The 10,910-nt window shown below is 38.1% G+C and overlaps 1 protein-coding gene across 1 annotated transcript in view; it reads right to left on the reverse strand.

Moving 5' to 3' along the window:
• Positions 1-9,701: 9,701 nt before the first annotated feature.
• Positions 9,702-10,910, reverse strand: part of LOC128606955 (gastricsin-like) — a 3,746-nt gene continuing 2,537 nt past the window's right edge. The window contains exons 8-9 of the mRNA XM_053623531.1: positions 10,060-10,155; positions 9,702-9,951 (exon numbers count right to left, since the gene is read on the reverse strand). Of these exons, the coding sequence (XP_053479506.1) occupies positions 9,796-9,951; positions 10,060-10,155 (252 nt within the window). The 3' untranslated portion in view covers positions 9,702-9,795. The remainder of the gene's footprint in view (positions 9,952-10,059; positions 10,156-10,910) is intronic.

Consider the following 10,910-nt stretch of genomic DNA (forward strand, 5'->3'; position numbering starts at 1 on the left):
AAAATGGATGGATGGATGTTCCTACTGAATTTCCTATACTGTGTTATTGTTATTATTGCTGTAAGAAATAAATTGTACAGTAGTATGTTACTTATGCCAGCATTTTAATATGTAGTTATTGTTACTTAGTCTAGTGTGTTAATATATTAAAACATGCCAAACAATTAAATGTGTTGAAAGTCCCAAACCAATGAAAATAAACCACTTAAAATGGTTTTCAGTCAGTCTTGACAAAAGGGTAAACCATACGTCTTTAGAATATGATAAAAACATGTTTCCTTCACATACATAAGAGGATTTAAGTAATGAAGCATATATGTGCTGGGGGATTTGTTTTATTAATGGCAGGAAGGCTTAGACAACATGGAAGTTCCCCTAGAAGTGGATTTGCCCAACCCAAATCTAGAGACCGTAAATTAGTCTGATAAATAACTGCCCCAATGACCTTCAGCTCATTTTAGAGGAACACCTTGTTCTCAGATCAAACATGAGGCCTACACATCAAAGGGATTAACGACTTGTCCTAATGAATTCATGTGTGAATACTGTTTTTCTGTCATCAAGCTATGAAAAAAATACTGGCACGGTCGTGAAAGGGCCTCTGATTATTTTACTCAGAGGTCGCTGCAGGTGCGGGAGCGCGCATCGGCAGGGGGCGCGCACGCTGTTGGGTCCTCCCCTGATCTGCAGCGATTTTCTCTGAACGGCGTCACGCGCTCGCTATACCCACGCACAGCAACAGCATCATCACGCTGCAGATCTCACGCATCCGTGTTGTTCAACCAGATCAATCCATCTTCCCAAAGCGCGCTCCGGCTGTCCCCGTCAACATCCCGCAGATTAGGATAAGGTATCAGGTGCATGGCCGGACTCGAAAGCAGCACGGAGGTTATTCTGTTAATCTGTTCACATCATCAATTCTCTTTATTTAAAAAAAAAATATTATTGTAAATACACTCTCGACTTTTGAATCAGATCTGATGCTACAGAGCGGCGCGCGCGCCTGAATCAGTGAGGTCGGGCCCGGTAATCGCATCCGCAGTGTGGCCAGAGACAGGGTGACGCGCGCGCACGCACACGCACATTTACACAGACACGCACAAGAGAGCGACGCTTGGTGTGCATTTGCCTCCGTCCCCGCCGTCTGTGGATGGGCCACGCGCCTCCGCAGTCGCCGCTCCGACGCGTTTAGTGGATGAAGATGGCGGACAGAGCCGAGATGTTCTCCCTCTCCACCTTCCACTCCCTCTCTCCTCCGGGCTGCAGGTAAGCAAATGCAGCATCCTTCTCAGCTTTTTATTTATTTATTTATTTATTTTTATTTTTTTCATCCCCGTGGCCTCAGATTAAGCTGGGGTATTTTTTTTTAAAATCCCTTTATACCTACGCTGCTTGTAGGGAAAAACATGGTGATGGTTATGATGATGATGATGATGATGATCTTCCCGCGAGTCTTTAGCGTCCTTGATGATGCGTCTGTTGGTTCTCGGGCACTTAATTGCGTGGGTATAATGCACCCCAATCTGTTTATGATTAGGAAATGGTCATGAAGACGAGTAGTATTGTTTTCCATGGCGCAGGATCCGCTTCCATAAGGAGAAAGGAGGCCCACGCCCTGTTGGGCTAATATGCAAACTGTAAACAGGGCAACTTAATCCATATCCAGGAGTGTTATCAGAATAATACCCATGCGGTTATCTTGTTAATGGGTCTAGGTCTTTAACTGGTTCATCTTCACTGTGTTTAAAACATATCAGGTGAATACAGTGTGCACAGGCATCCATAGATAGCTATTGATTTGCCTGCTTTAGGAATAAATGAATAGGATGTGTGTCACATTCTGTGTAACTCTAGATATAGATAGAGACAGATAGACTCTTGTCTCTTTATAAGTTTTGTGGTGTGTGTGTGTGTGTGTGTGTGTGTGTGTGTGTCAGAATTCAAATTCAGATAATCCAAAAGCAAGTGATATACGAGATCCATTTTCTACAGGGAGCGGCCGGTGTTGCATTATAAAGCGCAAATAAGAAAAGAAAAACCTAATACCTATAAACATTTCCACACATCCAAGTCTCTGTTTTCTTCTCGACAAAAAACTGGTAGAAATAAATACTTTATAGGCTACCAAGTAAACGTAGATTACACCTAGATGTTCTGAATCTGTCGGCTGATGGGAGAATTTTCTTGTATTCCAAATATAAGCGCAATTAGAAATAAAAACTCCCAAGAATATACAGTGAAACAAGTGTTGAGTCTAGTAGGATGTTAATTCTGTAGCTTTCACCCTGACCTTCTAGAGAAAAGCATTCAGATAAAAGGGTATAGCAGATAAATGAGCATTACAAAATGATTACAGCAGCTTGAGTAAGCAGGTAATGGATGTGGAGACCACCTTAAAACAGAAATGGAGGGTTATTAAGATGGCAGGTGGAACAGATCACCTCACTATCTCTCTGACTCATTCGTTCTTTTCATTCTGTCTGTTCTATTAATCTCTTTTTTCTTATCTAGCACTGAGTTTAGTACTCTTTTCTTTATACGATACAATATATCCATGTACTGTTTCTCTCTCTCTCTCTCTCTCTCTCTGTCTCTCTCTGTTTCTCTCTCTGTTTCTCCTAACTCTATATATTACCTCCAAATCTGATTTCTCTTTCTGTCATTATGATGAAAATACAAATCCGTCTCCTCATCCTCCCTTTCTTTCCATCAGCTCATTGCTGAAACAGCTGAAATAATGGGCACTGCTGTGCAGTCTGTAATACTTTAGGATATGAGTCTTATAATGGAGTGTGTTCATGTGTGTGTGTGTGTATGTGTGTGAATGTTTGGTTTGTTTCTGTGATGATGCTTCATAGAATGCCTGACTTTTTTGCGTAAGCTTTAGTTAATGCTGTGGGTAAAGCCCGAGCAAACAAATACAAGCCAAGAATTAAATGAAAAAAAAAAGGAAAAAGGAAAAAAAAATCTGTATCTAAAATATGTATTTGTATTCTATTATATATTTTAGAATTAAACAAGTCATAAACAGAAAAGTATAAGTATGATTTTCTTTGATTAAGGTCATTTACATCTGCGTTTACATCCATGATTAATATTGATTAAGGTCATTAACATCATAAGTTTTTGGGGTTCCAGAGTCCCCAATACAATATGTGTAGAAAAAAGTTTTTATTTTTTCTCTTGACCTTTTTTATAACCATGTAGATAGAAAATGATTCATGCCATCAACCATATTTTCTGTGTTAAAGAAGGTGGTGAAATCTCCAAATCTACACCGAACAATTAAATGATTCAAGGTTATATGTTACATGGGCTGTATACAGGCATTAGCTATATTTTATATGTTTGCTAAAAATAATGCATAGAAATGTTTGGCCCCCGAAAGAACGTACTATATTTGCTATATTTGGAAATATGGCAAATCCAATGAGATAATTTGCCTGTCTGACCACTCACAACATTGTTATGTGCAAATCTAAAAAATACTGTACATACAACTCCCTGGCAGTTGAATTTAATCCTCTGTAGCTGGTGTCTCAGTCATACCAAACAAAACATCACGGAATGAAATATTAGAAAAATAAGCTGATAAGACAATGTTAAGTATGTTTTTGAGATATTAAATTTGGGGTGTCCAGAAGCCCACAAAATTTAAATAATGTCAAATGTCATAATTACAAATGTATAGATAGACTCTAATGTGATGTAATCAAGAGCAGAAATAGTCAGAGGGCAAAAAGACATACAGAGAATATTTTCTAAATGATAAAGCAAAAAATCAATAAGAAAATATTTGCAATAAACATCCCAGAAATGTTTGTGTGATCTCTTAGAGATATAATAAATTTGAAGCAGCCGAGTATATATTTTATAAAATAAATAATGATTAATATCATAAAAGAATTTCATAATGATACTCGAAATACATCATGGTGCTGTGATGCTATAGCAATACAGATAAAATTGTATTTCATTCTGTATGATACAGTTGTATAACTTGATATTTCCTCAGCTCCTTGATTCATGCTGATGATTTACAGATTCTGGGTTTATTCATGTGTCCGTCCTAAAAGACCATTGTTTTTTGTTCTCAACTCATGAGTATATCAGTGCTTTGACGATTGTCTGGGATATTGATTAAATTAAACCTTCATGTTGGGTGGGAGGAGCACCTAGTTTTATTTTCTCTGAGTCCTCACAAGGCTCCTCAGCCCCCATTTCATTTTACGTTTATCCATAACAATGTACAAATGATGCAGTAATCCACTTCAAGGTGAAAAGCCTTTCTCAACGGCTCCTGGGATTTGAATTCATGACCTTCGCCTCACTAGTGCAGAACCTTCACAGCTGACCTGCCCCTTATTCTAGAAGATTTTAGAAGCTTCTTAGCAGTGTGTGTGTGTGTGTGTGTGTGTGTGTGTGTGTGTGTGTGTGTGTGTGTGTGCGCCAGTATATATGCCCTCTCAACCGTTGACTGAAAATTGAGCAAAAGTGGAGACTAATAAGCAGCACTGATGGTACAGCAGTTTATAAGCCCAGAACAGATGAAATGTAGGGATGAGCTAGATGTTAATATGTTGTAAGTGTATTAAGGGCATTATGAATGGTTCTGAGAAAACAAAATCTTGTTTTGAGCCTAACCTGACTGTAATCTCGGTATAACAGACTCTCAACAGTAAATTTCAGTGAAAGGTAATATAGCCTACAGTAATAGTACTCCAACCCTAAATAATGACGCTGTTAGGGTATTGTCGAAATATGGAGTTTATTTCTGCTTCCTTTCTAAATTAAACCTGCTATATGGATTAGTGTGGCTGTCAACATTAACACACACTCATGAAAATACATTGTGTTGAAAGATGAAAGCTTTGTTTTGCAGTAATCTGTCTTACATAATAACGTGTGTGTGTGTTTGTAAACAGATATCTGTTGGTCTGTGAGCATAAAAGTCATTTTCAGTGTACACCGCCCTTCAAACTTTAATGAGGATTGTGTTTGTCTGCAATGATCTAGGGTAAAGGTTTTCTAGGTTTATTTTGAGGAAAAATATATTCATTCATTCAACTTCTTTAAGCACTACAGTGAATCCGTAGTCTATCCCAGGAAAACTGGCCATCAGTTGGGAATACACCCTGGATGGGACAGTTCAGTAGTAGATTCAGTAGTCAGTCTATTAGAAATGTTTTTTGGGAGGTGGGAGGAAGAAGAGAACCCAGAGGAATCCCACATGGACATAGAGTACTGTAGGGAGAACATGTCAAACTGCATAGAAACAGTAACCCGTGAATAAGATGGAACCGGGGATGCTGAAGCTGTAAGGCAGCAACGTTACTGACTGAAACAGTGACACATGCAAATATCTGTGGCAATAACTAACACGTTAACCTTTTCATTTCTACGTAAGGGTCTTTTTCTGATTTTGTACAACTTCAGCTAAAGTAATCTAATTAACACCCTTTTGGATGTGTAAATATAACTGAGCCAAAAGATTCGACTTGGTGTCTCTTTCTCTTTCCTTCTCTCTTTGTTGACGTCTTTGCTGACATTAATGCCACGTCTAGATTCCAGAATGTAAATCATGTAGAAAAGACAACTGTTGCGGTCATATACAGTACAGTACAAGCTGTCAATGTTAAACTGGACCACAAAAAGAATGTGTATTTAGGGGGTAAAATCAAGGCAAACCAGGACTAACCGAAAATAGACCAACATTTTATGGGTTAGACTGACCTAGTTCTGTTTCCATCCTCTCCAAACATCTATTGAGATGTATTTTGGGTTTGTTGTTCATCATTATACTCAATACACATCCAGATTCAAGTCAGTTATCCAGCACAGGGACACAGGGAGAACATGTAAACTCCATACAGTCAGGAACCCAAGCTCAGGATTGAACCGGGGACTCTGGGATTGTGAGGGGGCAATATTACTCACGTTCTCAGCATAATGAAAATGATCTCATGTTTTACCTGAATGTATCTTTGATGTGACTGACTTGATATGTGTTGATTATTTGTGAATGATTCAACGTCACAAAATATGAGTTTACTTAATGGCATGGCATATTAGGTCATTCTGAATATGGGGGTGGATGTGTGAAAGAGAAAGAGGAGATTAAGATGCAGAGAACATCTCATAACTGAGCTGCTATGTGAAAGCAGGCTTGATCTATAATGCTTTATAAGCGTGAGTCATGTGGTATCAACATTTCAAGCTTATTGCAGCACATGTCCTTTGCTGCAACACACTAAAAATGTGTGTGTATGCATTTAACCATGTGACAAGTCCGTTAGAAATCAAATCAGAACAGGTTATATTACCAGCTAAAGGAGGAAAGTAATGCTGTGTCATTTTCATCCATTAACGTTGCTGATACCATTTAGGTAATGACTCCGTGCTGTATGAATGAATCGAGACACAATGACAGCTCAATGCTTGATGACCATTGCTCTCATTGAAATGTTCAATCTGCTTGATTACAACATTAAAATAACACACACACAAAATACAAAGCATTCCTGGGGTAGATCAGGTATTGTGGGATCTTTGTGGCTGAGAATGAGCATGGCGTCTGACCAGTGACATGTGACACATCACATGACTTGTTTATTGAACTGTTTGTTGCAGTCACAAACTCCTCTAGTTTCACCAAAAATCTATAAAGAAATTGATGTGTGCTGCAGACCCTCTGTGAGTTTTCATCATTGCAATCCAATAAAACTTTAATAAACGTATTGGGGTTATTGCTTTTTTCCGCCTTTCTTATTTTTGCCTGGAAGCAGACCTGTGTTACCGCTCATAGCTTCACTGGAATGTTGTATTATGCATATGATTAATGCAAGGGCTAAAAATGGCTAAGCTTAACTTTCAGCTTTACGCTTTCAGTCTGGCATAGGTGCCATTTTCTTTCTCCATCGATTTTCTACTTATGCGCTGATGCTCTGATTCTGTGAATACGCTGGTGTAATAGTAAAAACTAAATTAAAAAGTAATACAAAATACAGCTACATAATCATTTATTGGCAAGATTGAGATGTAAAAATATTGCGGTACCAATGCGTTCATGTTATGGCAGACGGGAACTATGTTTCACATGGAAATCTGAACTTATTTAGAAGCGAATGTCTGTGCATTGGATAATCAAATAAATATCTGATTATAAAGCACTGTTTTTTTTGTATATATAATATATAACATATATATAAATACATACATACATACATATATATATATATATATATATATATATATATATATATATATATATATATATATATATATATATATATATATTTGTGGAATTTATGCAGGCTATATATTTAGGTGTCATTTTCTAACCGTTGCATTATAGTGCTCTATATTCATGTGTTATATTGTGGATTAATCCCCTCTTTCCTTTATAGCGCACTTTTCTCTTCCATGATCTAACTATCTAGTCTCATCTTCTACCATTACATAATTTATACAGGCACATGGCGTGCAGTGCTGCAGGCTGTGCGCATTAGTGTGTGTCAGTGTGTGTGTGTGTGTGTGTGTGTGTGTGTGTGTGTGTGTGTGTGTGGACACATACTGGCAATTTTTAATGAGCTTCTTCATTATTGTCGCTTAAAAAAAATGCTTGTCTTTGTTTTAGAGAGAGAAAAGACTGGAATAAAGGAATGCTGGGAGGAGGAGAGGGAAAGCCCATGCACTCATTGTATGCTGTTAAATTATTGTGTGGTTTGAAAATTACCGTAGCAACGACATGTAAATTGGCAACCACTTTGGAATTCATCTCTGTAGTGCAGTTTATGTATATGAAAGAGGAGCATCAAGCGCTCTTGAAATCTCACTCCATTACTTTTCCTCTGCAGAGTCGGCATTACTTACTGTACTAAATAACTCGCCACGTGTTATTAAGCTTACAATTATTACATGCTGTTTAATATGGTAAACTGTAGATTAATTGGTTAAATGTTTTGGATGATGAATGTGTAACAGCACAATGGATATGTTTATGATGACTTATAGAGGAGAGAATACACATAGCACGTGTTCTATGAAATTGCTGTCTTGAAACCCTAGATGAAAGTAGGATGAGTCAGCGAATGAGCTTGTACTGGTAGGATGCAGTTGTCATGGTGACAGCTGTTAAAGGTGACCTCACCCTACTTAACAAGACCAAACCCTCTGGGGGATTTTCTGCTAATGGTGTGACATCACCCCTTATCTAGCACCCACTGCCATGGCAACAGCTGATGGCGGGCAACTGATGTTACATTGCTGAGTGCTGAAAAGGTCCTGCCGACTGTAATAAGGATGGTGTGATAGGAGGTTTCGGCGGTGGGTTGCTGCAGGGACTGATTTTAGGGTGGGGTTGAGAAGTGAGAATCTACTAAATATCATGTTGTTGTCATATGACACACACACACACACACACACACACACACACATGTTAGCACACACATTAGATTTTAGCCATTTAGCACAGAAAATTGGGAAGTTATTTTTCTTATGTATGGATCAGTCAGGAAAATTGAACTATGAATAGTAGCTAGCTACTGTGTGCTGCCATATGACCAGTAAACTAAACTACCCTGGATGGACCTTATTGATCCATTGATTGATTCATTGATTCTGTAAATAGCTTCTTGAGAGCTAGGCCTGATTTTTTATTTTATTTTACCAAGGTGTATTTCTTAGAGTTGTGTGTTCTCTTTTAATATTACGTAGGACTGTTTGTAATGCCGCTACAACCTGCTTTGAAGGAATTGTGAACAAAATATAAACAATTAGTACCAGGATAAAGTCTTTCCAGAAGATGAATGAATGAACACGGTAATGTATCCTACAGCATCATATTGAGTATGCTCCTATGTTAATGAATGTGGACTTTTGTTGTCCTGCATCTGTGTACCTGACAAGTGACAGTAAACATTTCATGAAATAGGTACATGAAATGGGTACTGTTTGCAGCACTGTATATTTTTATATAGGTATATATTGTGGATTTGCTGAAAGATTTTCAGAACACCACAGCATTTAATAACATGTTGAGGTATGATATAACATGTTAACATGCTTGTTGAAGTATGAATATATTTGGTGTTCTTTAGTCTTAGATCATGTCCTTCAAAAAAACAAAAAAACCTAGATACCTAAAGGTTTTTCTTTTTTTTTTTTATATATATATATTACTTTAGGCTTCAGAGGCTTTGGTGGAGGCTTTTGTGATTCAGTTGATGTGATCATTACAAATATTATGGCTGAATTCTTTGCCTGAGTAAATATAGGAAGTGATAGCAACTCTGTATTTCTCTTGATTATTTGCCAGTCATGTTTTGGATGCTAAAGTTCATTGTCAGGATGATTTTGGATTGTTTGTATGCATCGACCTGCCAAGCAGATTTGGACTTCTGTGGGTTTGAGGTCAGGCTCAGCGGTTTAACTGGTTCCAGGATGTGCAAGTGAAGAGATGAATAACCTGATTACATGCTTGTATACAGTCTAGTAGGCATTTGATTAACCCTTCATGTTCTGCGCATTTACATAGAAACAATAATAGAGATGATTTGTGCATGATTTTATTTTTTAATTGAAAGATATTTTAGGTTGAAAACAATTTAACACCAAAACACATTATTCAGTTTTCTTATAACTGGCAATCTTGAAATGGAAAGACAAAAGAGATTCCACTAAATAGCAGTCTACTACAGAGATCTTCCAATTTCCATGTAATTGATACAGGTATTAATGATGCTGTGGAGACCATAGCTTCCGTTAGAGATTTCTTTGGAGTGTTGTTAGTGGTGTTCAGGCAACCTGGGCAAAGCCCACCTGGTTGTTTGCACGGTCAAACACAGAGTAGTAGGCCCTGAGGAAGACATCACCGAAGATCCAGAGAGGCTGATTGTTCTGAGAGGGCAGGTTGGTGGGAGTGATGTCAACAGTGCAGTAGCCACTCTGGTTCTGTTGTGAAGGTACACACAATATAATCAGGCTTTGGAGTTCCTCACTGTTTATCTCAGTATTTGTCAGATCCTGTTGGTGTATCAACATTTGGATAGAGGAACTTACCTGGATGTAGGCAGAGGGACCCAGAGGGAAAGCCACTCCACTGATGGTGAAGGTCAGAGTGGGGAGACTGCTGATATTGTTACAGTTCACGACATACTGTAAAAAGATATGCGGAAGATGTTCAGGCAGATTTGTTCGTACATTCTCTAAAGATATTCAGGTCAGCTGTCTGTAATAAGGCATCAGTAACACTGACAGATTAGTACAACTGAAAAGATGCTCTGATGCTCTCACAGGACTAATAACCTCTGGAGAAATATCAGTCATGGAGCAATTTTTTGAACATCTCACAGAGCACCAATAATTTCATTATTTGAAAATGGAAAGAATATGGCAAAATCATGGCTTAGTGGAGGCTGTCCACCAAAAGTTAGTGACTGGACAAAGAGGAGATGAGGCAGAGAAGCAAACAAGAGGCCATGGGTAACTCTGGAGGAGGTGGAGTGATCTGCAACTCAGTTGGGAGAAGCTGCTTATAGTACACCTATAGCCCACCTGTTCATTGTACAACTATAGCCCATACATTCTGCAAAGGTGTTTTTTATTACAGAGTGGTGAGCCATATTTAATAATGTTGAAGACTCAGAAAACTTGTAGATTGTCTGGTCTAATGAGACTAAAATTTAAGTGCTTGGTTTGGTGGAAACCCAACAGCGATGGTGGTATTATTAAGTTAAGAGTTACCTTTGGTCTCATTTCTGACTGATGTTCTTCTTACTCATTCACTGACTGTTGGAAGCTGGCCTCATCTAGAGAGAACTGTGGTTGTTACATATTCTCTCCATTTTTAATAATTGATGTAATGGTGCTTATGCTGGATGTTCAAAGTTTGGGATATTTTCATTGATAAG

Source organism: Ictalurus furcatus, chromosome 4 (assembly GCF_023375685.1).
Source record: "Ictalurus furcatus strain D&B chromosome 4, Billie_1.0, whole genome shotgun sequence".
Taxonomy (NCBI): Eukaryota; Metazoa; Chordata; class Actinopteri; order Siluriformes; family Ictaluridae; genus Ictalurus; species Ictalurus furcatus.